At 55.5% G+C, this 27,706-nt stretch overlaps 7 protein-coding genes and 1 pseudogene across 8 annotated transcripts; 3 read left to right on the top strand and 5 right to left on the bottom strand.

Annotated features, from left to right (window-relative positions):
- Positions 1-750: 750 nt before the first annotated feature.
- On the top strand, positions 751-5,697 carry GCG54_00014577 (Nitric oxide synthase inducible; the record flags this gene model as incomplete). Its single annotated transcript, XM_045414402.1, has 3 exons — positions 751-903; positions 956-1,754; positions 1,805-5,697. The coding sequence occupies 3 exons, from the start codon at positions 751-753 to the stop codon at positions 5,695-5,697; spliced, it is 4,845 nt and encodes a 1,614-aa protein (XP_045270980.1).
- Positions 5,698-7,175: 1,478 nt separating this feature from the next.
- Positions 7,176-7,828, top strand: GCG54_00014576 (uncharacterized protein; the record flags this gene model as incomplete). Its single annotated transcript, XM_045414401.1, has 2 exons — positions 7,176-7,664; positions 7,754-7,828. 2 exons carry the CDS (start codon positions 7,176-7,178, stop codon positions 7,826-7,828), a joined length of 564 nt encoding a protein of 187 aa, XP_045270979.1.
- A 937-nt stretch (positions 7,829-8,765) lies between these two features.
- On the bottom strand, positions 8,766-10,265 carry GCG54_00014575 (Nuclear distribution protein PAC1; the record flags this gene model as incomplete). Its single annotated transcript, XM_045414400.1, has 3 exons — positions 8,766-9,950; positions 10,009-10,174; positions 10,228-10,265. The coding sequence occupies 3 exons, from the start codon at positions 10,263-10,265 to the stop codon at positions 8,766-8,768; spliced, it is 1,389 nt and encodes a 462-aa protein (XP_045270978.1).
- Positions 10,266-13,034: 2,769 nt separating this feature from the next.
- Positions 13,035-16,049, top strand: GCG54_00014574 (Spindle pole body component alp14; the record flags this gene model as incomplete). The annotated part of the gene is made up of 4 exons (XM_045414399.1): positions 13,035-13,271; positions 13,333-15,544; positions 15,597-15,973; positions 16,023-16,049. 4 exons carry the CDS (start codon positions 13,035-13,037, stop codon positions 16,047-16,049), a joined length of 2,853 nt encoding a protein of 950 aa, XP_045270977.1.
- Positions 16,050-16,609: 560 nt separating this feature from the next.
- Positions 16,610-17,002, bottom strand: GCG54_00014573 (uncharacterized protein; the record flags this gene model as incomplete). Its single annotated transcript, XM_045414398.1, has 1 exon — positions 16,610-17,002. The coding sequence occupies one exon, from the start codon at positions 17,000-17,002 to the stop codon at positions 16,610-16,612; it is 393 nt and encodes a 130-aa protein (XP_045270976.1).
- A 1,106-nt stretch (positions 17,003-18,108) lies between these two features.
- On the bottom strand, positions 18,109-19,905 carry GCG54_00014572 (uncharacterized protein; the record flags this gene model as incomplete). Its single annotated transcript, XM_045414397.1, has 1 exon — positions 18,109-19,905. The coding sequence occupies one exon, from the start codon at positions 19,903-19,905 to the stop codon at positions 18,109-18,111; it is 1,797 nt and encodes a 598-aa protein (XP_045270975.1).
- Positions 19,906-23,130: 3,225 nt separating this feature from the next.
- GCG54_00014571 (uncharacterized protein) lies at positions 23,131-25,045 on the bottom strand (the record flags this gene model as incomplete). The annotated part of the gene is given in 2 exon segments (XM_045414396.1): positions 23,131-23,215; positions 23,229-25,045. The coding sequence occupies 2 exon segments, from the start codon at positions 25,043-25,045 to the stop codon at positions 23,131-23,133; spliced, it is 1,902 nt and encodes a 633-aa protein (XP_045270974.1).
- Positions 25,046-27,368: 2,323 nt separating this feature from the next.
- Positions 27,369-27,706, bottom strand: GCG54_00014570 (annotated as a pseudogene). The gene has a single exon. A coding segment is annotated over exon 1 (338 nt).

Here is a 27,706-nt window from a genome sequence, read left to right as displayed (position 1 = left end):
CGCCACGGACCTGTCATCTGTAGTTCAGACCATCTTCAAGGCTCCACCAGCACAGGCCCCCTACAACCTTGTGCGGCACTTGGCGTCGTCTCATCACGTTCCCAAAACAGGGGAGCAGGGCCACCGCCAGCCAGGGATGGACTAACCACCCCGAATAGCCTCACGGGCGTCTTCTACTCAATTTCGCTTGCTTCTCTTCCAACGTCACGTCACGCCTGGCGCTGTCGTTGCGCTTGTGGCTTTCCCCAGACCGCCACGGCACTTCCCACCACACCCCTCCTCGGGCGGCCACATGGGCTCCCTCGACTCTTGACACCGGCCAGGAGCCGCCATCATCCCCCCGGTCTAGAACCACCTCATCAACGTCTCAAATACGGTTAATCACTAGCGTGAGGCTGTCGCTGCACGCTGTCCAGGATGCCATGTTTGGGCCTGCACCGCCAAGTTGGCGCTAGCTCCCCTACATCCCCGGTCGTGAACAGCTGAGATGCCTTGCATACATAGTACATATCAATGTCATCCCGTCTCCCGCGCGTCTCCGGTAGCCGGTCGGATGAAGTTGGTCTTCTAGGGCTATCATCTCGATAGTGTTCTACAACCACCGTCGTGTTTTTGTGTTTTGTGTGTATTTTGGTTTCTCTTCTTTCTAGCCTTGACGGCACCTTTTCACTCTCTTTGCCCAGGTGGCTCTGCTTTCTAATCTTGCTCTCTATTCCAGAGGCAGGTCCCTGGCGTCTTATTCTAATAATCATGTCTGAACGATCGTGTCCCGTTTCGGGGTCCATTGGTGGTGGAAGATGTCCTGCAGGAAATCACGGGCAGTCTGCGAGCAGGAGAGTTGGGCCTAGGGGTTGCTCGTTCTCGGGATACACGCAGCCTGGTGACCTACATGCAGCTTTCGATGTGAGTGAGGAGTAATGGATGGTGCAAGGCCATATGGAGCTGACTCTGGCAGATCCCTCGAGGTGTCGATGTCGACGAGTGGCTTCGTGCCAGGGAGCGCAAGGCCATCAACGAGATTATCTACGCAGATATCCCCTCGGCGGAGACAATTACACAAGTCAAAAACGTCGACACGCTGGTTGCCGATGACAGAGACCTCTTGGCCGTGGCCCTGGGCGCGCCAGCCCGCCAAGTCATCCTCCGAGCCGAGGGAATCGGGCACCAAACCGGGTGGAAGGACGGCTACCTCAGCGCCGAGTACGGCTTTCAGCCGCCTGACTCCAACGAGGCCGCCGGTGCTCTCGCCAACAGCCCGGGACGGGTCTGGTCCGACCTCTGTGAGAGGATGCCCGGTTGTGTTTCCAGAGGACGAGTGCGCGAGTCCGTCGCCGCGCTGCCTCTCGTCGAGGGAACGGAGGACAACATTCCCGACCAGGCCTTGTGGGCAGCCATCGTTGCCCTGGGCATGCTGTGCTCCATCTACCGGTACGAAGACAAGAATGACGGATACGACGGGGTCAGCATCAACTCCATTTCAACAAAGCCCCGCGTCGAGATGAGCGACGATCTGGGGCCTGAGCTGGTTGGGATCCCGAGGACGATTGGACTTCCCTACTGGCAGGTTTCGAGACGCATGGGACGCGCCATCCCGCACTTGACCTTTTTTGATCAGGCCTCGTACAATATCAAAGTGCGGGATCCGACTTCGATCTACCCCTACATCGGCCGCTTCGATAATACAGACTTGCGATGGCCCATGTTTGGAGAGCGGACCGAGATTGCCTTTTTGAAAGGATGCGCTGACACGTCGGGTTAGTACGAAATTTCTTTGAAAGACATACACAGGCTGACACTTGGATAGCATCCTTCCAGCATGGCCCTGATGCCATCGCAGCCTGTCAGGAACACGTCATGAACCGAAACAACGAAGGCCTCCTGCGAGAAATGATCAGACTCAAGGAGATCCTCGAACGAATGCCAAACGCCTTTCACTCCATCTCGACCAACCCGAACTCGGGCGACAACTACGTGTCTGCAGCCGAATGGGTGCGATGGGGCAAGTTCTCCGCGCCCCTATCCAAGAGATGTCCCGCCGCCTCGGGCCTCCAGTTTCCCCCGTACCTCCTCATGGACGCCTTCCTCGGCCGCAAGAAGTACGATTCCTTCCTGGGAAACGAAGGCCTGCACCTGAGAGCCTGGCTTCCCTCCAACCTACGAGCATTCATCGCCTCTGTCGAGTACCATTACCGCATCCCCGAATACGTCAAGCAGTCTGGGGATCCCCGTCTCATGGGCGTCTTAGACGGCATCATCGAGGCTTACACGGGCGAACGTGGGTTTATGGGAACGCACCGTTATAAAGTGTTTGGTATCTTGGAGGTAGCGTCCAAGACTGGCCGCACGGAAACGAACGGTGCGTCGGGTGCCTCTGACGACTCGGGAAGACCTTGGGAGGAGGTCCATCGCCAATTCTCGGATGCCATGAAGGAACGCTTGGAGCCGTACCGCGGAAACATCCCCGTCGAACCCCATGAGATGCGCGGGACGTTCGAGGAGTGCCGCTACAAGTCACGCATCCTCACCCGTTCCTTTGTCGACTCGGACCACGAGCGGTCGATCGCCATGGTCACTCTCGACCTCCACAACACGGGCATCACCTTCCAGCCCGGCGACCGCCTCGCCATCATGCCACTCAACAGCTGGGAGGAGTGCGCCAAGGTCGCTGCCGCCCTTGGCCTCGACTCCATGCTCGACGCTCCTGTCCTCCTCGACCGCAAGTGGTCCCGTTTCGCCGAGCATCTCGATACCGTCTCGAACCATGGCGTCGCCAGCCCTGCGTCGCAAGTGAAGAAGTTGATGGTCAAGGATATTCTGCGTCGAGGCCACCTTGCCCCCTTGACCCAAGAACTCGTCCTCAAGATCCATGCCATGCTGAGAGCGTCATCCAACACTGTCCTCCAAGTGCTGGCAACAGACGAGTGGCCAGTCCGCGGCTCCCTCGGTGACCTCCTCCAAGCCGCCGTGATGGACACGCCGACGCACATCTGGGACCAGGCGTTTGACCTCTCCAACGACATCCCCTGGCTGAGCGACCTCATTCCCGTCGAGGTGCCCCGAACATACTCCATCTCCAACTATCCCGAGGAACTCCTCCCCAGCACCCTAGACCTCACCATCTCCCGCGCAGAATACAACCTCTGCGCCACCTTCGCCGGAAAGTCCACCGTCACCCGCTCTGGCGTCAGCAGCGGCTACCTCAATCCTGCCGTCGGCTCACCGGATGACTTTGTGTCTGACGAAGACGAGCTCCTGGTCGGCATCTCCCGGCCCATCGCCTTCCAACTTCCCCTCGACGCCTCCGCGCCCTGTGCCTTCTTCGCCGGCGGCAGCGGTATCGCGCCGTTCCGGAGCTTCTGGCAGGCCCGCTGCGGCCGCTCCGTCGGGCGCAACATGCTCTTCCTCGGCGTGCAGAACCGCGAAAAGTTCTGCTACGAGGACGAGCTGCGGCAGTACGTCAACGCCGGCTTCATGGAGGTCCACCTCGCCTTCTCCCGTGACAGCCGCGGCCTGGCGTACGACCCCTACATGCGGGACCTGGTCGAGCGCCGCACCGAGCCGCGGTACATTGACTCGCTCATCGCGGAGCAGGGCGCCAGCGTGTGTGATTTGGTCATGTCGAAGAAGCAGGGCGGGCTGGGCGGATACCTGTACATCTGCGGCTCGGTGGCCGTCTTCGACTCCGTCATGAGCGGTCTGCGTAAGGCCATCTACAACCACCGCACGGCGACGATGGAGTCGACGGACCTCATCATCAACACCGCCTTCGCCGAGCGCCGGATCATGCTGGACGTCTTCATGACGCCCAAGCCACTCCCCTGCAACCGTCCCACGATCCCGCTCTCCCAGCTAGCCTCCCACACCGGCCACCGGCCTGGGGGACGGATGTGGATCAGCGTCCACGGGTCCGTCTACGATGTGACAGACTTCTGCCCGATGCACCCCGGTGGTACGCTGATTATCAAATCGAACGCGGGCGTGGACTGCAGCAAGTCCTTTGACAACCTGGCGCACACCAACAACCCTGAAGTCGCCAGCCTGCTCACCAAGTACTTTGTGGGACACCTCACCCCCAAGCCGGAGTACCACGACGCCGAGGAGCTCAGCGGCCTCTACGACATGTGGTCCGCCTACCTCCGCACGACCGTCGAGACGCTCGTCTCGCAGCAGTTCGAGATGGACGACATCCTCGGCTCCTCGAAGCTCTGGTTCCAGGGCAGCCTCATCAACATGCTCGGCGTGCGCATCTTCTACCAGTACCAATCCCGCCTCCTCCAGGGTGGCTTCTCCGCGCTCTTCGGCCCCAAGTTCCAGGAACTCGTGCTGAAGCTCTCCTTCGCCATGGCCAACAACGCCGCGTCCCCGGGCGCAGACACCAAGCTCCCCGACATCCTCGGCATCATCGCCCGCGCCAAGACGTCGTCCGACGCGGTCGCCACCTCCAAGGAGGTCTCGCGCATCGGGCAGTTTATCTGCGACTCGGAGCCCGCGCGCTTTATGGAGCGCGGCATCATGGACTACGCCAACAAGTCCGTCCAGCTCGACATCGAGCTGCTCGAGGACATTCGCGAGGAGGCGTGCCACGGCATGGACGCCTTCGACACCCTCATGAACCTCGACGCGGCCTCGGACGCCCAGCGCGTCACCGCTCTCTGTCAGTTCCTCATGCAGATCCTCGAGCGCATGGCGAAGCGGCTCGAGGTGTTCTACTCCAAGCTGGCCCAGTACTCCATCTACCAGCCCGAGATCGAGCGCAACCCGGCGCGCACGCGGTGGAACCTCGTGCGGCGGCGCATCCGCGACGGGTCCTTCTTTGTCTTGTCGCAGAACGCCGTCGTCGGCGCCGCGCCGGGGTACAAGCCCGTCCAGGAGACGGTCGAGTTCGACAACGTCCTCTCGCAGATCCAGCAGACGATCCGCAACGCGCCGCAGGTGGCCGCGCCCCTGCCGTCGACCGCCACGCAAACGATGCAGCTCAACGAGCGGCACAGGGTGCGCACCGAGGCGCCCGTCAACGGCGCGTCGGCGTTCGAGTCGCACCAGAACAGCAACGCGCTGAACCGCATGTCGACCTTCATCGACAAGAACATGCGCGCGATCCGGAGACTGAGCAAGATGCCGCCGATGCCGCTCAACATGTCGTTCGAGCAGATGGTCGCCGCGAACCAGCCGCAGTTCCCCTCGCACGGCGTGACCACCCCACCGTCGAGCCGCGGCTCAAGCAGGTCGCCCACAAGGGGACGGGCTCCGGGACCCGTGAACGCGCTGCACATCCAAGGCTTCCCGCACGCACGCGCGCCGTCCCGGGCTGAGGAGTCCATGACCCGGATCCCGCTGAACCGACGCGGCACGAACGGGTCCGACGGCGGGCGGTCCATGTCTTCGCTGTCGTCGCATCAGCACCATCATCACCAGATGATGATGATGCACCACCATGGGATCCCGACACCGATGGCGACGCCGCCGCTGGACCCCAACACGGCGATACAGAGCATGGTGAGCCGGCTGAATCTGAAGTCGCGGAGCGTGGCGGGGTCGCAGCCCGCGTCGCCGGCCCTGTCGCTGGACGAGAAGGGGCGGATGACGCGGTTGTCGGCGGGTTCGATGCACAACCCGCGGGCGAGGTCGACGAGCACGTTGAGGACGTTCAAATTGGTTGCGAACCAGGAGCAGGCGAGGATTGCGCCGACGTTTTGAGGGGTGGTAGCTTTGTGTGCGGCGGACAGGCCGCAATAAAATAGGATTTCATTGTATCAATTATTGTCTATTTCTGAAGTCAGCCGTTTTTGGAGTCTTGACTGTGAGTGAAACGAGGCCCACCAACTTCGACTTCGTGAGTTCGTTTCTCCGCTACCTGGTACGTCGTCTGGCTGTCCATTGATCAACCAACGGCGTGTGATCTTGGTTCTTTGATCGACAGAAGTAATTCGAGGCTATTCAATAGTGCCTGTCTTGCCTGACTGCGACATCCCGTGGGCAGTGTCGACGATCAATCCTTGAGGATCAGTAAAGGCAGCAAGATGCTCTCAAAGTACCTTTTCTGATGCTTCATTTGAGCCTTCTAGAAGATTCCTGGACACAGCATAAAGATCAAGCTAGATTGCATCTGATGGAACTGTGTCCAACCCTTACTGAGCAATCGGGACAGACTGGTGGAAGAGACGAAGAGACGAACTCCAACTCACCAGCACCAGCCACAGGTGAAGCCCAGGGGTGTGTGGCGAGTGAGTAACGTGGCTGACACCCTCCCACTGTGGCGCAGTCTCCCGCCCAGAAGCGCCATCGCAGCTCGGCGTCCAATCAGCGCCCAACCCTCCCCCTCCCGCGAATGCAGCATCGCCACATCTCATGCGCATCTCCTTCTCTCTCGGCGCGTACACCAAAGTCCAACAAATCAAGCTACCCATTCACCCACCGCCGGTCCCATGATATCATCCGTCCCCTTGGCGGGTTTCCCGACGTAGCCACCGCTCCGCCCGTCCTTGCCGTCTCAGCATGATCGCCCAGACAGGGACCACCCCAGGAAAGCCATGTCATTGCCAATCTTTCTGGTCTGGCTACCCACCGCCCCGGCATCGCCTCCGAGCTCTGTGGTGTTGGTGTCAGTGTCGGTGTCATTGTCAGTGGGCACCGTCAGAAACATCCCAGGCTGAGCTCTCCTTCGGTCTCGCTCACCAACACCTCGACCGCGACGGACTGCGCCCGGCCACATAGACGGATGAAGCGTTTGTTCTTCGTTGCCTTGCCCCCAACCAAGCGAGTACGTAGCTGTACTACTGCGTACATGCACATGCACATGTGCCACCAACACTTCAGACGTGACCCTGCCTGCTCTGCCTCTTCTTTCATCTGATCTGCCTCGAACCAACCTGCAGCCGCCGCAAAAGGATGGAAAGCAACCTCCGGCCGCCTCGGTACAAGTGACACTCTCCAAACCCCCAAATCAAGGTTAAATCGGCACCGTCTCCAATCGCTTGCCTTGCCCGTTGGGCAGTGCCACACCCGTCTGACTCTTGAACTTTGGATATAAGTGACGCCCCGAACTCTACCTCCAACTTCCACATACGTTCTTACTTCTCACATCTATCACCACTCACACGTCTGTCTCTGACCTTCGTCAACCCATCACCGCCTCGCATTTTTCAAGGCGAGACACACTCAATCCCGCCTTCACAATGGACAAACCAGCACAACCCCCTCCGGGCCCTCACCCCGCCACGACGTCAGACCCGAACCCGTCAGACAACAACTACATCTCCCCCGCCAGCCCTCCGCCAGGCTACGCGCCACCGCACCACCACCAGAACACCCCGGGCCCTCAATCCCAAGGCTACGAGATGCCCAAATACGGCAGCCCTCCCGACCCAAACGCCGGCGGAGGCTACTACAACCCCCAACAACCACACGCGCAGCAATCCTTCCCCCAAGGCGGCGGCGGCGGCCCCCAAAACTTCGCTCCGTACGGCACGCCCCTCCCCGCCCTCGGCCCGCACCCAGCGCCCATCGAGTGCCCAGACTGCCACGCCCGCGGTGTCACCGCCGTCGAGTACACCTCGGGCGGCTTCACCCACGCCCTCGCCGCGATTGTCTGCTTCGTGAGCTGCCTGGGCTGCATCCCGTACTTCTTCACGTCTCTGAAGGACGCGAGGCACAAGTGCGCAAAGGTACGTTCACGTTCATTTCGCTTTCGCTTCTGGTTGTTCCGTGTATCCTGAGACGAACATGGGGGCTGACTCTGACTTTGACATGGCAGTGTGGGATCCCGCTCGCGACGTACCATCGCAGCGGTCGCACGGAGGTCCATTGGCACGGTGCCTACAACGGCTGAGGCCTGGGTTTGACCGGGGTTGTGTAGGTGTGTTTCCCAGATCGGAGGTTTATTTCGAGCACACGGGGAACGAGTTCATGGATGGTGTTGTAGCATGTCATTCATGGTGGAGAGTAGGAAAACAGCATCAGGATTGTTCATATTTTGCGAGGTCACTAGGATACCCTTCTTTTTCTTTTCCTTCTTCTTCAACATAAATCGAGACAGTTTATTCAAGCATGCGCCTTCTTCCATTTTCGTGAGCTTCATATGGTGGTCGAGTTCTAGATGCAGAAACCAAATTGCCATAATTCTTGTCTCACTCTAAATCAGCCGTGCCGAACAACGTCAGCAGCCACAATTCTCCGACGGCCGGTCATCTCCACACCCCGGAGACCGTTCGCCGCGTTCCCCAGACAAATCGACGCCGACGTCTCAGCCGCAAATTGCTTGCAGCTGGTGCACACGGCTCGACCATCACGACACCAAGCGTCGTCCCATGCTCACACCACCGCTCGGAAACCGAAAGCGTCTGTTGAAGCCCAGCGAGGACATGTTGCGGGTATCTATTCGATTATGTACAGCTCCCCTAAAATCTATATCAATCAGCGAAGGGCATCACGTAATCGTCAGATGGTACGCCGTACTTTTGACCCCTTTAGACGCCTGCCTCCCGTATGACCCATTGCCTCGTGTGAATCGTTACGCCTTCAAGTTTGTTGCCGACACCCCCCCCCCCCCCCCCCCCCCCCCCCCCCCCCCCCCCCCCCCCTCCCCCCCCCCCCCCCNCCCCCCCCCCCCCCCCCCCCCCCCCTCTCTCTCTCTCTCTCTCTCTCTCTCTCGGCGCCTCGGCATCGTACCCTCCTGCTCTTCCACCGCGGCGCGGCATCGCCTCATTCGGCGTCTGTTGTCCGTACTTGCTTGCACTGTACTGTACTTTATCCACGATGGTGACGCTCTAGTTGGCAAAAATGCGGACGTTCAAGTCGACGCTTCCTGTGGCGATCACGCACCGGATCGAAACCTCGGCCGGCTTTACTACCGCCTTGCTGGGGGTCCCGTTGGCGCCATTCTGCCCGTCGCCGTTGGTTGCCGCCTCGCGAACAATACCCGGTGCCCATCGCAGGCACGAGACAAAGTGCCCATGCACGTCGTCCAGCACCTTGACGCACTTGCCCTCCTGGGCGAGATCCCAGCATCGTAATGTCTTATCGTCGGATACACTGAGGAGGTACTTGCCTCCGGGATGGAAGACCAGAGCGCGCACCCAGTTGTCGTGGCCCGTCAGGGTCTTTATGCAGTTGCCCCGGGCATCCCACAGACGGATCACCTTGTCACGACTGCCTGTCGCCATAAACTCCACCGTACTCGTTGCTGGTGGCGGCTTCTTGAGGCCTGCCAACGTGGCCAGGTGCGGGTATGCCGTCGCTGGCGCAAGTGTGCAGCACTCGACCACATGTTCGTGGCCGACCAGCGTGAGCTTCACCTCGGGATTCGCAGCGCTGATGTCCCAAAGGCGACCCGTCTGATCGTTTCCGGCCGAGAGGAGGAAGCGGCCGTCGGGCGACGGACAGACGTCTCGGACCCAGTCCGCATGCCCCCGCAGGGTCTTGACGCAGTACCCCGTGGAAACATCCCAAATGCGCAGAGTCTTGTCTCGACTGGCTGAAACGAGTAGGTTTCCTGAGCTCCCCGCGCCTGCAGCGCCCGATGGTATAAACCGCACCGCACTGACGCTGTGATCGTGGCCGGGCAACGTTCGGATGTTTTTGTACTCGTCTGAAGGGTCCCAAAGCTTGATTGTCAAATCGCTCGAGCAAGAGGCCAGCAGGGTAGCACCTCGCGGCCCTCCAAAATCGACGTCCAGGACGGCCTTGGTGTGGCCCTTGATTGTTCTTTCGAGCTCGCCCAGCTCCCAGTCCCAGATCTTGATGGTATAGTCCTCGGACCCCGAGGCCAGAGACGAAAAGACGGGGTGGAAGGCGACGCAGGTGATGGGGTCTCGGTGGGATTGGAGGGTGTGGCGGGCGGGGGACCGGGGCAGCCAGCTGGTGGGATCCTGGTTTCGTCGGGAGAGTGAAGTCGGTGTCGCGTTGTCGATCTCGGATTGTAGCGAGGCAGTTCGGGACTCGAGCTCCATGATCTAGGCCGAGGTCAGTCTCGTGCAACCAAGCGTATCGCGATAATCACAGGTGATGGACCTTTTTCTGTAGCCTCACTACGCTGGTCCACTTCTTCTCGAGGAGACCTTCGTATTTCTTGGAGGTGGCCGCGTCGAAGGCTTCGCCGATCTGCAGCTCCTCCCGCAGGGCATTGGCGGCGTTGGGCAAGTTGCTCGAGGAGAGGTAGGCGATAATGGCCTTGTGCCTGCGTAATGCTGGTCAGTAGTGCCCCGCAAGACGTTTGGCGGGTTGACGAACAGCTCCTCGGCTTGCCGAGAGGTAAGGATTTGGCTCATTGCGGCGAAGGTTATCGTTGGTTGCAGCAGAACTCGAAAACGCGGTGTATGCCGAGTAGCAGCAGCGGCAGCAACAGCAGCAGTAATGCGCACAATGACAGACAAGAATGCACCTCAGGCTCTCGCTGGCGAGGATGTGATTATCTAGGCGCGTGGAAAGTGCTCGGGACTGCGGGGGGGCGGTGTCGCGGCAACCTGCGATGGCGATGCGCGACTGAGACCAAAGTCGACAAGCGACAGGCTGTCGGTGGATAGACAAGGTAGAATCTGCAAGGCTGCTATGAATTGATGGGCCAAGGGGTCCCAGGGTGTCTTGGGGATGGCAGCCTCGTGGGCCGGGGAATTTTGGACTGGACGGACTGCGGGCAGCGAAAAATGAAATGCAGAGTCAGGGCCGACCGGGCCAAGTGGCAGTTGCGAGAGAGCGAAAGGCGGTGTCGGAGGAGGAGGAGACCTGACCACGAGTCGGTGACGGTTCGGGGGTTTGGTTGAGAGGTTCCGGCTCGTATTGTTGGGTGTCAGTGCTGCTGGAGGCGGACGTGTTTAATCTGGAAGTTTAGGGGTTGGGCGTCCATGCGGTAGGAAGCATGTCTGTAGTAGGTGTCTCTCATATGCTATACGGGCGTCAAAGGACAGGCAACTTTGCAGCCAACACACAGTTGCATTCGAGCGATGACGATGGACAGCAGTGCAGAATGCAGGGTTTGGAGAAATAAAGAATAAAGACTCCTGGGTTTGGAGCGAGGGTTGAGGCTCGGTGGGCGGCGGCGGGATTGTGACGCTGGAGGTAGGCGGCCAAATGTTTCATGTGCTTCCGCCTCCAAGTCCCGACCTCAGTTGAAGAAAGTCGGTGGAGGCTGCTGCTGTTGGCTGTTGGCTGCTAAGAAATGGCAGTTCGTAGTGGCCGGCTGATGGCAGACGGCAGGCGGCAGATGAGCAGCGACCCCAATTTCCAGCTGGAAATGACTGGAGAAGACGGGAGACGTGAACGGACCCCTCCACGGGGAATAAATTTGATGTGCACCGCCTCAGCCCTGCTGGAGCGAAGACTGTGGCTGGTCTTGCGGCTTTCCCCAGTGACATCACCCGCAGCTGGCTGTTTCTATGGCAATCGCCCAAATGCTGGTTGCCAATTGGCGGCGGTCCTGCGTCGACATGTGGTGGTACCTGCGCCGCAGCCATTGGGTTGGGTCGGGAGAGAAATTCTGAGGGTCACAGCATCTCGGGCAGAATGATTGACTTGGCTTGTCTCTGAGAGCTGCAAGTTGAGATGGATCAAATGTCAAGTTGGGATGGCGATGGACATTTGTCACTCAGCCACTGCATCTGAGGTCATTTCATTATGCCATGATTTATGATCATCAAGAGTGGGTATTTGGAAGTAGACAGGTCCCGGGGAGTGGCTTACAACGGCCATTAATGCATTAAATGGACAAGTGCATGTCTGCTAGAAAGAAGAAAAAATTAATCAATCCAATCTCAGGGCTACATACGGTACACTAGCCTGGCCTGGTCCACGCAAGGACTTGGAACAGAGGCTGGGTAGGCTTCACAGGGCTGCCGAAAAAGGCGCAAGGTAAGGCCGAGGTGAGAGAGAAGGCCATTAGAGGTGAGCCAAGGTGAGAGACAGGTGGAGCCCAAGTGGAGTCCTGTCAGTGTTATCAGCTCTTATCCATTGGCTTCAGTCTGGATGAGTCATGTGATGTTGTTTACCTCTTCTGAGAGATACCCAATCATGCCCAATCATCTAGTGTGGCCCCACCTCCAGCATCACAAGCGAATCAAGAGCCTCAGCTCAGCCCCCCAAGTGCTGAGTCTGCTGGCTGCTCCATGCACTGGACCACACTCACAAGCAGCCAGTCCAGTCAGTGAGCAAGAGTTCCAGTCAGTGAGCAAGCCCAAAAACCCCATCCAAGTACACGGCACACAGCTAGCTGCACAGCAAAGGACGGCAGCTGCTCCTGTCCTTGTCCTGACAACCAGAGTTCCCTGTGCTCCCCTCCTTGCTGGCTGTTGCTGCTGCAGGGTAAAAAAAACAAAAGAAAACAGACAGCACCCCCGGCCCCATTCCTCAAGAGCCTGAGGTGAGAAAGTGAACAGTCGGACTGACGTCGATTTTTGCATTCCACTTGGCTTCCACCTGCTACAACAACAAACCACCACCACCACCGCTAGAGGTAAGGTAGTTAGTTGCCTTTTTTCACACTACCGAAATCTTCAACCACCATCTCCCGTCGTCCTCCAACACGGGAACTCCCTCTGCCGCTGCAAATCCTCTGGCGCGTCGTCGCTTTTGCGTTAGCCCTTTGAACTTTGACCCCCTCTTGTTTCCACGCGAACAACCCGCACATACCTTTGTTCATCGCACATACCTTCAAACCTGTGTGCTTCCACCTCCAACTACCTACATACCTCACCACACCCCTACACGACTTCCTCTCTTGTCACTCGGGCAAGTCACTGCTGCTGCCGACCTCCTCCTTCTACACAGAACAGGAGACATCTTCCACAGTACGGTACCCTCTCTGCTGTACCGCCAGGTATCCCCCCATTGACTTGGCCGACCCCAGCACCTCTTCTTGCTCGCGCTGCCGCGACAACCTCACCACCTGATTTGGCCTGATCTGGTCCAGCTTGGTTTGACTCCCATACCTGCCCAGGGTCTTCTATTGTAAGTCATGCCCTCCCTCTCCGGATCACCACTTCCCCAATCCGGTCGCAGCTGCCGGCAGCCTGCATGCCTCCCTCCAGCCCTCCGCCGCTCCCAATATGGATCGCCGAGTCAAACACACCCGTTCCCTCTCCAAGCTAATTCGAAGAGTAGCCAGTCTCGGGAAGCCAGACCTCTTCGACAAGGAGAACCGACAGACCGACCCGAGTCCTCCGCCGCCTCTGCCCCCGACACCCCAACGACTACCGTTACAAACACGCCAGCAGCCTTCCGTTCCGATGGCCGAAGAGGAGGACTTTAGCTCCCTCCCCCTCCAGGACAGATTTGCCCACAAGGTAGGGACTTGCTGGCGCCGCGCGCTCCTTGAGGAGGAGGACGTATGCTGACGCGAAACAGGTGTGGAAAGTGCGCAAGCAGGGCTACGAAGATGCCGCCAAGGCTTTCGCTGCCACCGCCGACGAGTACGACAATGCCTTCAGACCGTTCCTCTCAGACACCGGCTTGTGGAAGGGCGCCGTAGCAGACTCCAACGTCGCCGCCCAACAAGAAGGTCTCGCCGCATACTGCGCCTTCCTCAAGTTCGGAGGCAAGGAACACAGCACGAGGACACGCGGTGTGACTGTCGGTCCCATTTGCGAAAAGGGTCTGCCATCAACACGTGCCGCCGCTAAAGAGTCTTCACTAGAGGCCCTGCTACTGCTCGTTGAGCTGGATGTTGCCGCTCCCGTCATCGAGGAAATCATTCCCGCCCTCTCCAACAAGCAGCCCAAGGTTGTCGCCGCCGCAATCACCGCCCTCACCGCCATCTACCACAACTATGGCTGCAAGACTGTCGACCCCAAGCCCGTTCTGAAGCTACTCCCCAAGGCTTTCGGTCATGCCGACAAGAACGTCCGTGCCGCCGCGACGAACCTCGCCGTCGAGTTCTACCGATGGCTGCGCGAAGCCATGAAGCCCATGTTCTGGGGCGATCTCAAGCCCACCCAGCAGACCGATCTCGAGGCACAGTTTGAGAAGATCAAGGCCGAGCCCGCCCCCAAGCAAGAGCGGTTTTTGCGCTCACAACAAGCCGCCATGGCGCGCGCGCCGCCTCCTGGTGCTGAGGGAGAAGAGGAGTACGGGGGCGACGATGTCGAAGAGCCGGCCGAGGTGGACGCGTTTGACCTGGCGGAACCGCAGGACGTTTTTGGCAAGATTCCAGGCAACTTTTCCGAGGCTCTAGCTTCGTCGAAATGGAAGGAAAGGAAGGAAGCCTTGGAGGCCCTGTACGCGGCGATTAATGTTCCCCGCATCAAGGACGGCGACTTCAACGAGATCAACCGCGGCCTCGCCAAGTCTATGAAGGATGCAAACGTTGCCGTCGTCACCCAGGCAGCTCAGTGTATCGAGGTCCTGGCGAAAGGACTGAGGTCGGGATACGGCAAATACCGCACAGTCGTTATGCAGCCCATCATGGAGAGGTTGAAGGAAAAGAAGGCCACGGTTTCGGATGCCCTCGGTGCTGCTCTGGATCAAGTCTTCCTCGCCACCAGTCTGACCGATTGTCTCGAGGACATCGGCACCTACCTCGTCCACAAGAACCCTCAGGTTAAGGAGGGTACCATGAAGTTCTTGATTCGCTGCCTCAGAACGACGCGCGACGTTCCCAGCAAACCCGAAATCGCCTCTATCGTTGAGTCCGGCAAGAAGCTTTTGTCCGAATCGAGCGAAGGTCTGCGTTCAGGAGGTGCCGAGATTCTGGGTACCGTCATGAAGATTATTGGTGAGCGAGCCATGAACCCGCACATGGAGGGCCTCGACGACATCAGAAAGACCAAGGTCAAGGAGTTCTACGAGACCGCCGAAGTCAAGGCCAAGGAGAAGCCCAAGGCGCCTCCACCAGCACCGAAGGCTGCCGCGGGCCCGCCCAAGAGACTCGTTGGAGGCAAGAAGCCCGCTGGCGTCAAGAAACCGGTGATGCCTGCTGCTGCCCCACCCGCCGAGCCCGAACCGCTTTCTCCTCCGCCAACATCTCGCCCGAAGCCCGCTAGCAAGCTCGGAATGGCGAAGCCGTCTGGTCTTGCGGGACTCAAATCGAAGCGGCCTCTGGGCGCTCCGGCTGCTGCTGCTGCCCCTGCTGCTTCTCCTCGCCGTCCCGTCATGCCCGAAGACGACGAACCCGCCCCTCCCCCACCTCAACCCCGCATCGGCCTCGGCCGCGGCGGTCTCGCTGGCCGATCCCTCGCCAAGCCGGCCGCAGCCCCCGTTCAAATGCCCCCTGCGTCGCCCCCGCCATCAAGCGGCCTCACGGCGATGGAGCGTGCTGAGTTGGAGGAGCTCCGAGCGGCCAACGAGCGCCTGACCCGTCAAGTTGAGGAGATGCGCCATGAGAGGAGCAAGCACATGTCCGAGATACAGGAACTCAAGAACCAGAACGCCAACCTGATTGAGGACCACACCCGTGATGTCCTCAGCATCAAGGCCAAGGAGACTCAGCTCGTCCGCGCGAGAAGCGATGCTGAGGCAACGGAGCAGACCAACGACCGCCTGAGACGCGAGCTCGACCGACTTAAGAGGGCGCTCAACCACGCCGAAGGCCTCAACTCAAGACAAGGCATGGTCAGCCCAGGTAAGCATGCTGTCGTGACCTTCTTAGGGAGTTCCAAAGCTAACAGGAATAGGCATCACATCGCCCACTCATGACGATGCAGGCATTTACCGCGACAACTCATACGGCACATCATCCTCTAGACACAACCGCGCTAGTTACGCCAGCAACATGTCTGAGGAGAAGGAGAATGGAGACCACCACTACCCGCGCTCAAAGGCTCTCAGCCCCGAGCTCAGGTATACCGGCAGCGCCTCGTCAGGTCGCGGCAGCCCGGCTAGAGGCTACCGCAGCTCCGGGGCCACTCCTGTTGATGAAGCACCACCACCGCCGGCACCTCACTACTCTGCGGGTGGCGGTCACGGTTCAAACAACAACAATGGTGTGGAGAGTTGGAAGCGTGCGGCTGAGGTGACCAGCCAACTCAAAGCGAGGATCGAACAGATGAAGGTTAGTACCCCTTAAAGTCATTCCTGAAGTCATCACTGACAACATCTAGGCAAAGCAAGGATTTGCTCGCCCATAAGCTGGGCCTAAAATCGGAAAAGGAGGTATTGTCAGATATCATGTGAACATGAAGGTGGTTTGGTAGGGGGGTCATGATGGTCACGGTCGGAGGTGTACTAGTTTTTGGTTGCATAACATTGGCGTCGGATGCATACCCATACCTCAGTCTGGCCTGCAGTTGGGAGCAGACATGTTTGTGTCTGAATGAAGTTATGGATTTCTCTAGTTCCTTTTCGGCCTCGTCTGTATAGCCCACGGGCGCGAGTGTACTTTTAATTCATGAAGATTATGAACACCTTTGACACGACGGAACATTGAGGCAACCATTGTAATGGTGAGTAGAAAGTGTAAATTATGGTATCTCATTTCAACTAATCATTTCCCATTTGAGTGCGAAGTCCATTCTGAACTCTCTTCACCCTCTCTCATGGTCTCGTATACGCTTGCGCCGCCATTCGAATTTTTGTTGTTCGGGGCATCCACGCCATCCCATCCAGCATTTCACATTATCTCCATTTTTGCGAAAACAGTCCGTACGCCGCCGCACACCACGTCGTCCGCCAGTCACCCGCAACAACATCAGGCCGGACTCATCCAATCGTACTCGGCATTGTACTTCTTCTTCCACCGCGGCACATCCTCAGGCGCGTTCTTCTCCCGCTGCACCCTCTTCTCCACCGGCTCGTGCGCGGCGGCCGGCTTGTCGGAGTAGGGCGACGGACGCATCGCGTTGGGGTCCGTCACGGGCGAGCCTTGACCGGCGTCTTGGCGGTTGTGCAGGTCGATGCGGACGGGGTCGACGCGCAGCTTGGTGTTCAGGTCGACGTTGTCGACGCCGATTTTGCCCGTGTGCTGGCCCAGGTCCGTGGGCGGGAGGAGCATCTTGTTGTCTTTTGGGAGAGGGGTCGGGGCCGCGAGGGCGAGTGTGCTGAGGAGGAGAACGAGGGTTGTTGTCGTTGCGCTGTGCAGCATTTTCTTTCTCTTTGGATGAAGGTTGAGTATGGGTTTTGATTGTTGACGGTTTGCTATGGGTTGAGCTTGGTGCTGTCTGTGGACATAATGTAGGTCTTGGCGGATAGCTTGAGAGGGGTGGGAAGGCTATCTGAGAGATTTGTCTTATAGTTTGCATGAGAAGCTTCTGGTTCTTTGCGGTTCTATTCGATCGGAGATGAGGGGGAAAGGAAATGCGAGCGCGCGCGCGCGCGCGCGCGCCGCGGCGCCGCTGGGGAGGGAGGAGCTTGTGTGTACGGCGCAACGGCATGAAAGGTAAAGCTTATCGTGAGGCGCGGGGTTGAGAAGGCAAAAGGGTTGGTCCTGGTGATGGAGGGCGTTTGAGGTGAGGTCATTGATGGGGATTTGAGACGAAGTTTGTAGGGGGCAAGCTTTGGGCACCGTGGTGGAAGGTTTTGGGGGAGGGGGAAGGAGAGGGGGGACGAAGAGGTTTGCGGCCCGAGGTTGGAGGGAATTGAAGGGTGTTTGATGTGAACATTGATTGGCAAATATCTGTGACTTCAGACGCAGAAACGGCCTCTCTCTCAAAAACGTTTTGGCGTCGAGATGTCATGTTGATGGCGTTGCAACGGTGTTAGCTACCTCGATTTATGATCCCGGATCCTTTCATGTCATTGCACGGCGAATAGGCTCGTGCCATTGGGGTGGACTACCTCTAGTGTGCACTTTATGTGGACTTCACCTTGGACATCGATGACTAACTCAACAGCAATGAAGTAGCGTTCAGTTCGCAGCCTCGTACAAACAAGAACTACGTAAAGGGGTGCTAGAAATGACATGGCCTCGTTTGTTCATGGCCACAAAACTGCGGTAAATCGGCAGCATATCATGGTAGTGAAATACACAGTCTTCAGGTTTTATAGCTCCTCAAGTCTCTAATGAAGTCCTCGGAGAGGAAAGACTTCATCATGGCTCCTGATTCAAACGCAAGTCCGGGGATGTGTTGTTTAATGTCGCAACTCCGAGCAAATGTGGTGAGCGGAGTGACGGGAAATTCACAGAAGATAGGATTTACATATGCAATAGTACGCTACGAATCTATGACGTGGCCCTTGACCGTCGCATACTCAGACGACATGAAAGGTAGTAGTAGGGAGGTCGTCTCCATCTTCCAAACCCTCCAAGACCTCGCCATGCATGATTCCATGTACGTATGAAGTCCCTAGCAACTTGAAATGCGTCTCGGGCACCGTCTGTACGTCATTGACAGGGCGTAAAACACAGGGGGATTTTGCTCCGAACAGTATTGCGACCACATCTCTAGCTTGGCATGAGTTTGGAGCGAATCCAAAGTATCCCTTCTCGGTAAGAATGAAACTCCTTCCATACAATGCGGCTCGGAAGAAATGATGGGCGCTCAGTATGTCATCCATGTACTGTTTTGTTCCGACTGGCACGTGTATATAGGTGACGCGACATTCGAGAATCCAGTCCATCCACTCAAGGAGACACTTATCGACGGTTTCACGTCTTTCGCAACCGCCGGATAGCCGGTATTGCAGGCCCCCCGTCATTGTCAGCGCAAAAGCGTCATGCAGTGACTGTGAGGTAGGTTTGTACATGTCGCTGGTAGACTCGCTGAAACCAATGAGTGCTTGAGCTTCAAGAATTAGATCGGCATATTCTTGATAATGTGTCGTAGTTACCGCCTTTATGGTGTCCACTCCCATGCCGACAAAAGACGCACTGCCGTCGGATTCCATGCAAAACTGCGGCTTTCGGCCCACACATGCGTCGTAGAGGTGCTGAACATCCCATCGTTTGTTGCAGTCCCATCGATCGTGACCCTCCGGCCGCCTCTCAGTCCAGTTTGGAACGAATGACTGGGTGATAAACGAAGGGTAGTCTGCCGTGTGCTCTAGGAAGTCGAGGTTCCTGTAAGCTTCCACCCACCTTTGGACAAGGGCTGCACATGCTTCTTGAGGGCTTTGCTCATAAAGCGCGTCCAGGAAGGGGCCGCCATTTTGTCTCGCAATGCCAAGGAATCCATATATGCGATCCTTTGGATCAGTGGCAAGTCTGAACTCGAATCGACCCAAAGTCGAAAGGAATGTCGCAGAATGTTTGTTGCAGTAGTCCTTAAGCATCGAAACCGTGACAATACTGTCCCCCATGTTCATCCTGAGACCGTGAGTCCGGTGGACAACCATTATTCGACTGCAACAATTCCCGCGATGAGCTGCCACATTCTTGGAAAATTCTTCGACGACTTCGCCTTCGATCTTTCGATCGCCACAGTAAAACGTTCTGCGTTTGGCGAGAACATACTCTTGCACTGTCCAAACGCGAAACCACCAGGGCACGTTGAAGAACGCCGCAACTTCAGCGGTTTTCTCATTCTCGGTTCCGTCGTCCTCGAAGACAGCGGGTCCACTCTTTGGGTCTATATGAATGGTGCTGTCTGTTCCTAGCTTCTCGATGATGTCAATGGCATAGTACATCAATTCAGAGCCGGGGCCCAGCCAGATAGCAACAGACGCAGCCTCGCTGTAGACCTGAGCCATCAGTCCAACCTGATGTGTGCGTTCACGGTGGCAATCTTGGTTGATGCAAAATGCATCAATCCAAATGACAACTGCCTTGTCTCTCTTGCGCAGTTTCCTCAAAAAGTCGTAAAGGTTTTTCCGAACGTCAACAGAGATGTTGTTCAGGAGTATGGACATTGTTGGCAATGGCGTGCCCCAAGTGTACGAGCCCGCAACATAGCTGCCAGCCGCACGCGATATGGTAGTAGTGATAAGCTCGCAGCGTACGGGATCCTGTTCGAGATCGGGCAGTAGCCGCAGCAGCCGAAAGCTGTCATTCTCTGGCAAGGATGAGAACTTGAACAAGGGAGCGCCAGCCGTAAAGGATGTGGACTCCATGGTTGTAACAGAGCGTTGGTTTTATTGATCTGATTTGATCTTCTGACGAGCCTCGTATTCTAGTAATGAGGGCTTGTGGGGGAAAAGAGGAAAGAGAAAACGAGGGCCAGGTTCCAGTACCGAGGACAAATCGCGCCCTTTTTGAACCATGAACGAAATGTAGGCATTCAGTCTGACATCAGCGCTAAAAAGTGCAATCGAATCACTTGAGTGCTATTTGCTGCTTGCTTATCGTTACACATAAAAGCAGGTAAAGAAAAGGCTTGGCTTTCGTGAGGCTTTCCTTCCATGATCGAAAGGCGTTATTGCAGATAGACACACTGAAGGAATAATAGCCGCTTAACTCACTTAACTGAGGGTGACATGTTAGCAAGGTAAATACTTGACGTTTTCGAGTTCCGCGTCAAGAAATCTGTTCCACATACTGTTTCCAAGCTACACCATGTTCCTGGATATCGAGTACTTCTGGATACTGCAGACGACTGTACAAAGAGTTTCAACATGCGGTCGAATGGGAATCGCATAGATAATGCCGATGATGAGAAGAAAGATTACAGGGAGATAATAGAGACGATGATGATAAGAGCATCGGCGGTAATAATAGCGATGAAGAACGTGCAAGGTGGTAAGACGAAATGATTGTTCAATAATCCGCCCGAATAGAATAGCTGAATACAAAAATGGAAATCCAAATCAGTCAACAACTGCTTGACCCGAGTTCTCTTGATGAGCACGACTGTGACGAACTGGGGCTGCACATTGTTGAGGTTAGGTTGGTTTACCGGATTGGCGAACTGAAGGCCTGAGAACATGGTCGAGCATGGTTCCAGACGCTTCAGTGAAATACGTCAGTTTTGATGATCCAAGGATGAAACGAATATGTCGAAAGTATCAGGTGTAATTGTCCAGACCATGGTCATCTTCTTAGAAGAAGGGAAAGAGGCAGGCGACTATTGTTCTCGGTCTTCATTGATTGAGGGAGCAACCAATTGACCTGATATTTCTTTTTAACTTGGGAGCTCAATAGTTCAGAGTCGGCTTCTGTTATGCACCAGGAAGATTCTATACCATCCACGATCATCTATTGTGAAGAAACAAGACCACTGTGGCTCATCCTGGTATGTCTAATCTACTGCAAGATATTCAGACTGAGCTATCCTTAGTCTTCCGCATCGCCAACGCCCTGTTCACAATATCTGCTGAGACTACCTGGAAGAACCCGAATGACACAAATTCAGGTCGACATCCTCTTTCCATCCCGTCAGTATCGAGACCAGAAACTCGTGTGTGTGGAATCAGGCCAAGACTGGATTTAAACCGCAGTTGACCATCTAAGCAACCTTAGTCCTCATTAAGATCTACATGTAATCAATACCTCCTCGCCGGAATCCTCCATGCTTGTGATCTCTACTAATACCTCGAGCGTTGGTATAAGAGACCGAATTTGTTTCGGCAACGGATTCCTGCGGTAATCAAGTTCGGTAACTTTCGCAGGCTCTTTATGAGCTAGAAACATGACTTTACCACCCTCCTCGCCATTCCAATACCATTTGTCGTGATATATTTGCCAATCTTTCTTACATTTAATCGAGTCAACACCAGATTCGCTGTAAAACATGAATGTCGAAAAGGTCTTCATACCACCCCAGGCAACTTCGTTATCTCTGCACTTGTAAAGCGAAGCTTCCAAGCATAGATTCGTGGCAACAGCAAATGTGGTCGACCACTCGTTGTCTTTGAGCATTCTGCACCACTTCTGATCGCCTTCAGGTGCCATCTTGACACAGTGACGAGTCTCTGAACCATTTGGCCATAACAATGCGAATCGAACTCCGTTCTTGTCGAATCCCGTATCTTTCAAGCGTTTAAGAAGCATGTCAACTACTTTGACCATGCATTTCCTCGACTCTGACTCTGGGCTCAACTTTGCGTTCCATTCCCAGAATGCCTCTTTCGAAGACATTGCTCTCTTCGCTTGTTCCTCCAATTGTTCCCATCCGGGAACCATAAGGCTTTGAACGTAGTCCATTAGGTCGTGGCAGACAAGGGCTCTCAAAGAAACCCTTCGGGCAACCCCCGTGCACAGGCTGACTTGAAGCCCGTATAGCTCCTCGAGAATTAAGAGATTTCCTTCATTTGTCCATCGGTCCAAAACAGCTCGTTTTGCTGACACACCAGGCTGTTTCATTTGATTACCTCCGATCTGACCTAGGAGCTTGTCACCGAATTGCAGCATCACGCTTCGTTCAACAAACCTCCAAGTTTCCGGCTCTGTTCCCAGCATTGCTCGGTGTCCCTGAGAGGCTCGCCACGTTTCCCATGTATCTCTCTTGCAAGACTCATTAATGCGGACTGATCTGTAAATTTTAGGAGGTTGACGTTGCGCTTTTTTGAGGGTTCCAAGAACCGGTATTTCTGATTCCTGATGCTGAACTTGTGGCGCGTTCGCCTGCTTCTCTTGATCCCTGTTGAGGACCAAAGATACCGATGGCTCTCGTTCAGTGTCTAGCACAGCGCCAATAACTATTTTGTCCGTGTAGCTGAAGACCACAGCTGAGACTGGATTGGTGGTGATGAATTCTTCTCCCCAATGAAACAGGAGATCACCATTGCTCAGCCTTCCATGTTGCTGGATAATACCCCCCCGAATCACCAAGCCAAATATCCTATCCTTGGAGGGCTCCTGTGAATCTGTGAAAATCAAGGATCCTGGGCCCCAAGAGTCCACGATCTCTTCGCACGTGGCACTAAGATGAAGTGGAGACTGATTCTCTTCAATTAGGGCAGCTTTGGAGATCAATCTGAAAGCGAAGACCTTATCGCCAACCATGTCTCCCATGCAAGAAAGTCTGTGCTGTTCTGCAGCTATTTGGAGACAATCCGGTGAGCTACCACGAAGCACGACTCTGTTGAGAGGCTTTGTCAAGTAGACGGGATGGAAGGCCCCTATATGAGCTCGCGAGTAGAGCACCAGACTTAGGGACAGAAGCTGCACTGATAGGGAGCAATAGTGCAACTTGAGATCGACTGTCGATGGTACAGGTAAAGTGATGTCGAAAAAGCATTTGAGAATTTCCGTACTCGTTGAAGCACATTGGGATATGACAGAATCGCTGAACCCTCTGTCTCTCAATGCCGTAATGTTCTCAGCCAATTCCAGCACAACATCAAACAAAATGGTGTTCATGCGGATCACTGCCTGACCTGATCCAGTTCGAGATGTCGTTAATGCAGTAAGTTGGTTGCAGCAGAATCCCGCTTGTTGTAGACAAATTGCTCCAGAGACCAGTCCGCTGGTCGCTTGATGAAGCTGCAGAACCAACTCGTCTCGACCTGTTGGCTCCGCCAGATCCTCGTCTGGATTGCCAGTGAAGAATATCGATGCCTCTTGAATCGAAAAGCTGGCCCATCCGAGAGCACTGAATGGCCGGCTTCCTGGTGGGAGCACACCAGCTAGCCCACAATGGAGGGAAAGCTGGTTCTGCATATCGACTCGGCTGAGATGCTGAGCTCGTAAATCCGAGTTTTGATGCATGACAGGGTCGCTTGTGTTTTTCTCCCGAAGCTTGTGCGCGCAACAGACCTGGTGCAAGTTGACGTCCAGCTCACTGAAGGCAGGCAGCGAATCTGCCACCGCAAAACTTCCGTCTTTGTACTGGGGAAGCCAGCCAGCCTCTTCAGAAACATCAGACCCCTTGAGATCTTCCACCATGAGTAGTCGCAGTACGACTCCCAAGTGTCCCTTTTCTGCGGCTCTTGCCAATGGTGTGTAGCCATCGTTGTCCTTGGAGTTCGCATCAGCGCCAGCGTCGAGTAGCTGTTGAACGGCAGCTTCTTGACCTTGCTCTGCCGCCCATGATAAAAGCGTGCGACCGTTATTATCTACTGAGTCCAAATTGGCCCCAGCGTGCATCAGGTGTGATACGATGCTCTTGTGCCCCTTCATTGCAGCCCGTGATAATGGTGTCCAGCCAGCATTGTCCCAGGATTCCATATCGCTACGATGGTCCAGTAAAAGCCTGGCGACTCTCAGTTGTCCTTGCCCTATGGCCCATGACAATGGTGTCCGGCCAGTATTGTCCCAAGATTCGATAGTGCTGCCACAGTCCAGCAAATCTCTCACAATTGCGTGGTGTCCTTCTCCTGCTGCCCACGACAGTGGCGTCCGGCCAGCATAGTCCCAAGTTTCGATGTTGCTGCCAAAGTCCAGCAAATCCCTGACGACCATGGTGCGTCCTTCTCTTGCAGCCCACAACAGTGGTGTCTGGAGCATGTTATCAAAAGATTCGGGGTCGCTTCCGTTGTCCAACAAAATTTGAACGACGGCGTGTTGTCCTGCGCCTGCAGCCCATGACAGTGGTGTCCGGCCTGTGTTGTCCTTGGATTCTATATCGCTTTCTGTTTGCAGGAGCAAGAGAGTAATGGTCTTGTGTCCTTTCTCTGCCGCCAATGATAGCGGTGTACGACCTTTTTTATCCTTCTGGTCCAAGTTGATGTCGTTGATGTTGAGGAGATTCCAGACTATTTCTTCTTTTCCACTCCTTGCGGCCCATAAAAGCCTCGTTCCGTACTGGTCCTTGGCCAGATACTTGCTTGACGGTTGCGGGGTAGAGTCTGAGGCTGGTAGAGACGATAACGCATCAGTGAGTATTTTGCAGGCAGTCTCCAGCTTTTTGTCCTGCCCGGACAATGCGACATCCTCTGTGATGCTGTAGTTGACAAGTAACATTCTCAATCCAACCAACAAGCTCAGTATCAGAGCCTCGATGTTTTGGCCATTGCCAGTTGACTTCACTATCTGGCGATAAGAACCAATGATGCCAGGCCAACTGTCTGAGCCTTGCGTATCGACAACCATGACCTGACGCAGGATGCTTTCCATAGAATTGACGAGCTCGAGGCACTGATTAAGCCCATTACTGAGGGATTCGATGATTGCAGCTTCATCTTGCCAGTCGAAAGTTTGACTCTCGAGAGCCTGTTGAAGGAGGCGCAAAGTCTCTTCAGCCAGCGGGAGAACATTTCCGACTGCGACGAAAGCTTCAGGAAGTCCCTTGATGCGTTCAAGCTTTCTATGCGTCGAAGATATTGTTTCGATCTCAGCGAGAATGAAAGCGACGGTAATATCGATGGATTCCATGCTATGTTTTCGCACGTCGCAGAGTTATACAAGCTGGAGTGGTACCTTACTTAGGGGCTTTCTTCAACCACTTCGAGGTGTCGTACACAGTCTCCAAGAGCTTCTTTATCCGCGCGACAGAAAGTTTTGGCATCGCCGCACAGATATGACGCACCATGAGCATACCTACTTCTCGCATATATACTGGGGATGATCTCTTGGAAGCTGAATTGACCCCTCACTTGAGGCCAATAGGATCAAATTAGAGGCAGCTGCACTGGTTGGACGGCCTTAATTTTGACCAGCTTGCCATATGCAGCTTACTTCGCTTCGAAGCATATGGTGGGCGGCCGTGCGTGTGTATTGGGTGATATTTGTGTAACATGCAGCCGACATTAGGCAGGATCTACAAGCTGGGCTATCTCTGTGGGAACAGCCACTCCCTGGTCATTGAGAAGGGAACCGAAATATTATGTATCGCAGCCTTGTCTAAAGAATCTACGTGTAGTTCTTGTACCTTACAAGGGGTTCTTGAAAATGATCTAGCGCTTGAGATTTATCATAGCCAACGTCTGCGCCGTGAGAGCGACATGACCTGGCGTTCTCGTGAAATAATCTGTAATCAGTGGACGCACAAGGACTACATTCTTCTACATGACTTGAGTTCCATATATGTATCTGAGGCTATGTAAAGGCTGGACTTTCATGGAATATCAGTCGAGTAATGATGTCGCCATGTGCGCAAGACTAGCTCGAGTACGTTGAGCGAATCTTAGGTCGAGGTCTAAGCAGAAATGAAAATACCCAGTGAAAGTGTTCAGGTGATACGGGGAGGAATTTTCAGCGGCACATCTAAAACTGACATGAAAGGGCTCGAGACTGATGGACGACGAAGGCTAAATACAGCCAAGCACAAGGGCATGCCAAAAGCGAAAGTCAAGCTTTGTTCCAGTGAAATGAAGCCAACGATGTCTCGTACTTTCGAGGCGTGCAGCTTCCTACTCTGGAATAGAATTCAGGCCAAGGCCATGTTCTTAGGCTTCAAGGCACAATGAATCGAGGACGGAACTGCCTTTTTAGAGCTTTTTGGCCTCCTTAGCAGTTTTATTGTTGGCACGTGCAGCATGATAGGCAGCAGAAACAATCCACTGATGGGTGTTGTGACCAGAACTTTGTAAAGGGTTTTGGTCAGCTCTTTTCTGAAAGCAGATGAGACTGATGACACGCTTTTTGGAATTGCGAACACCCTGGACGAATATGTGAACATACTCAGCTCCTAAGATGCGATCTTGAGGCGCTCTTATGCTGCCATTGCTTCTTCGATACCGATTACTCCTCCATAAGACGTGTAAATACGCCGAGGAAAGATCCGCCAACAAACACCACTGCTTGAAGGGAGTCTCGAGCATCATTACTCGACGCTGGGTAATCAATCTAACGGCGGCAGGACATCCAAAGATGAAGCGGGTGTACATAATCCAGTACTCAGGATTGCTCCCGTCGAACCCATATCTATTTGACGATGCTTCCCTCACTGCTTAAATACTCCCAGCCTTGGTCAAGCGCTCTACCCGCAACCCATGGCACACATCGTGCCTTGAAGGCCACCCAAGCAGGCAGTTTCATAGACACCAAGCCCATCGCTATATCTAGTACACTTAGTGGAAAGATTCACATGTTTCAGGCAGCAAATGCCTTCCAATCACGTCGTTCTTTGATCGACGGACAACGGCGTCGTTCTCAGTACCAGTCACATCGACGACGACACCATGCACGAGGGCCCCAATCTCTGCGTTGTTGCCTGCTCCGAGCACATGGCACATACGGACATGCGAATAAACGCCAGGAGGAAACACCGTCCTGACAGTGCAAGTGGGTTCTACGGTGTCTCATGATATCAACATCAATGTCCTTCTTGGTCGTGAAAGGCGAGGTCCAGAACAATTCTCAACTAGTCACCGATCAACATCATCCGTCAGTTGGCAGCAGTAGCTAGGAACTTTTCGGGTCAATTCGTGGCGGGCAGCTGCTACTGAAAGAATCCGATCTCTTATGTACGAAACCCATACGCCTCATCCTATTCTTCTAATCCTACTCATCCAAAAACGCCCATCCAACACGCGTCCAAACGCCATACCCAAACCCTCGAAGCACTCCTCAACGCCTCGGCCCAGAACTACAACACGCCGCCTCCCCGCTCGAAAAACAACACCCCTTACTATCCGAAAAGCAACACCCCTCGGTATCCGAGAAACAGCACCCGCCGCGATCAGAAAAACAACACCCGCTCCGATCCGAGAAACAACAGCCCCCTCGATCCGAGAAACAGCAACCCGCACCATCGCTAAAGCAGCACCCAGGCTCGCCCCTCATCGCCTCCCACCTCTCCTCGTCCTTGCTCCCCGTGACGCTCATCGGGCTCGTCCTCTGGTACCCGCTCCGCTGCGGGAGAAACGCCGCGTCCTCCCCTCTGACCGAGCCCGCGGGGCTGCTGGACCCCGGCGGCGTGAAGGCAGGCGCCGCGGTGGATGCGGGTGTGGACGCGGTGGCCTCGTACGGGGGAGGAAGGTCGAGCCGGTCCTGGTCGTCCCCCTCGACAGGCACACTCTGCCTCTGCTCGAATTCCGGAACGAGCTGCTGCACCTTCGTCATGCCGATCCCATTCCCCTTCCCCGGATCCAT

Source organism: Colletotrichum gloeosporioides, assembly GCF_011800055.1.
Source record: "Colletotrichum gloeosporioides strain Lc1 chromosome Unknown consensus_6, whole genome shotgun sequence".
NCBI classification, from domain to species: Eukaryota; Fungi; Ascomycota; class Sordariomycetes; order Glomerellales; family Glomerellaceae; genus Colletotrichum; species Colletotrichum gloeosporioides.
Note: the sequence above shows the minus strand (reverse complement) of the source record. Positions and strands in the feature narration are given on the sequence as shown.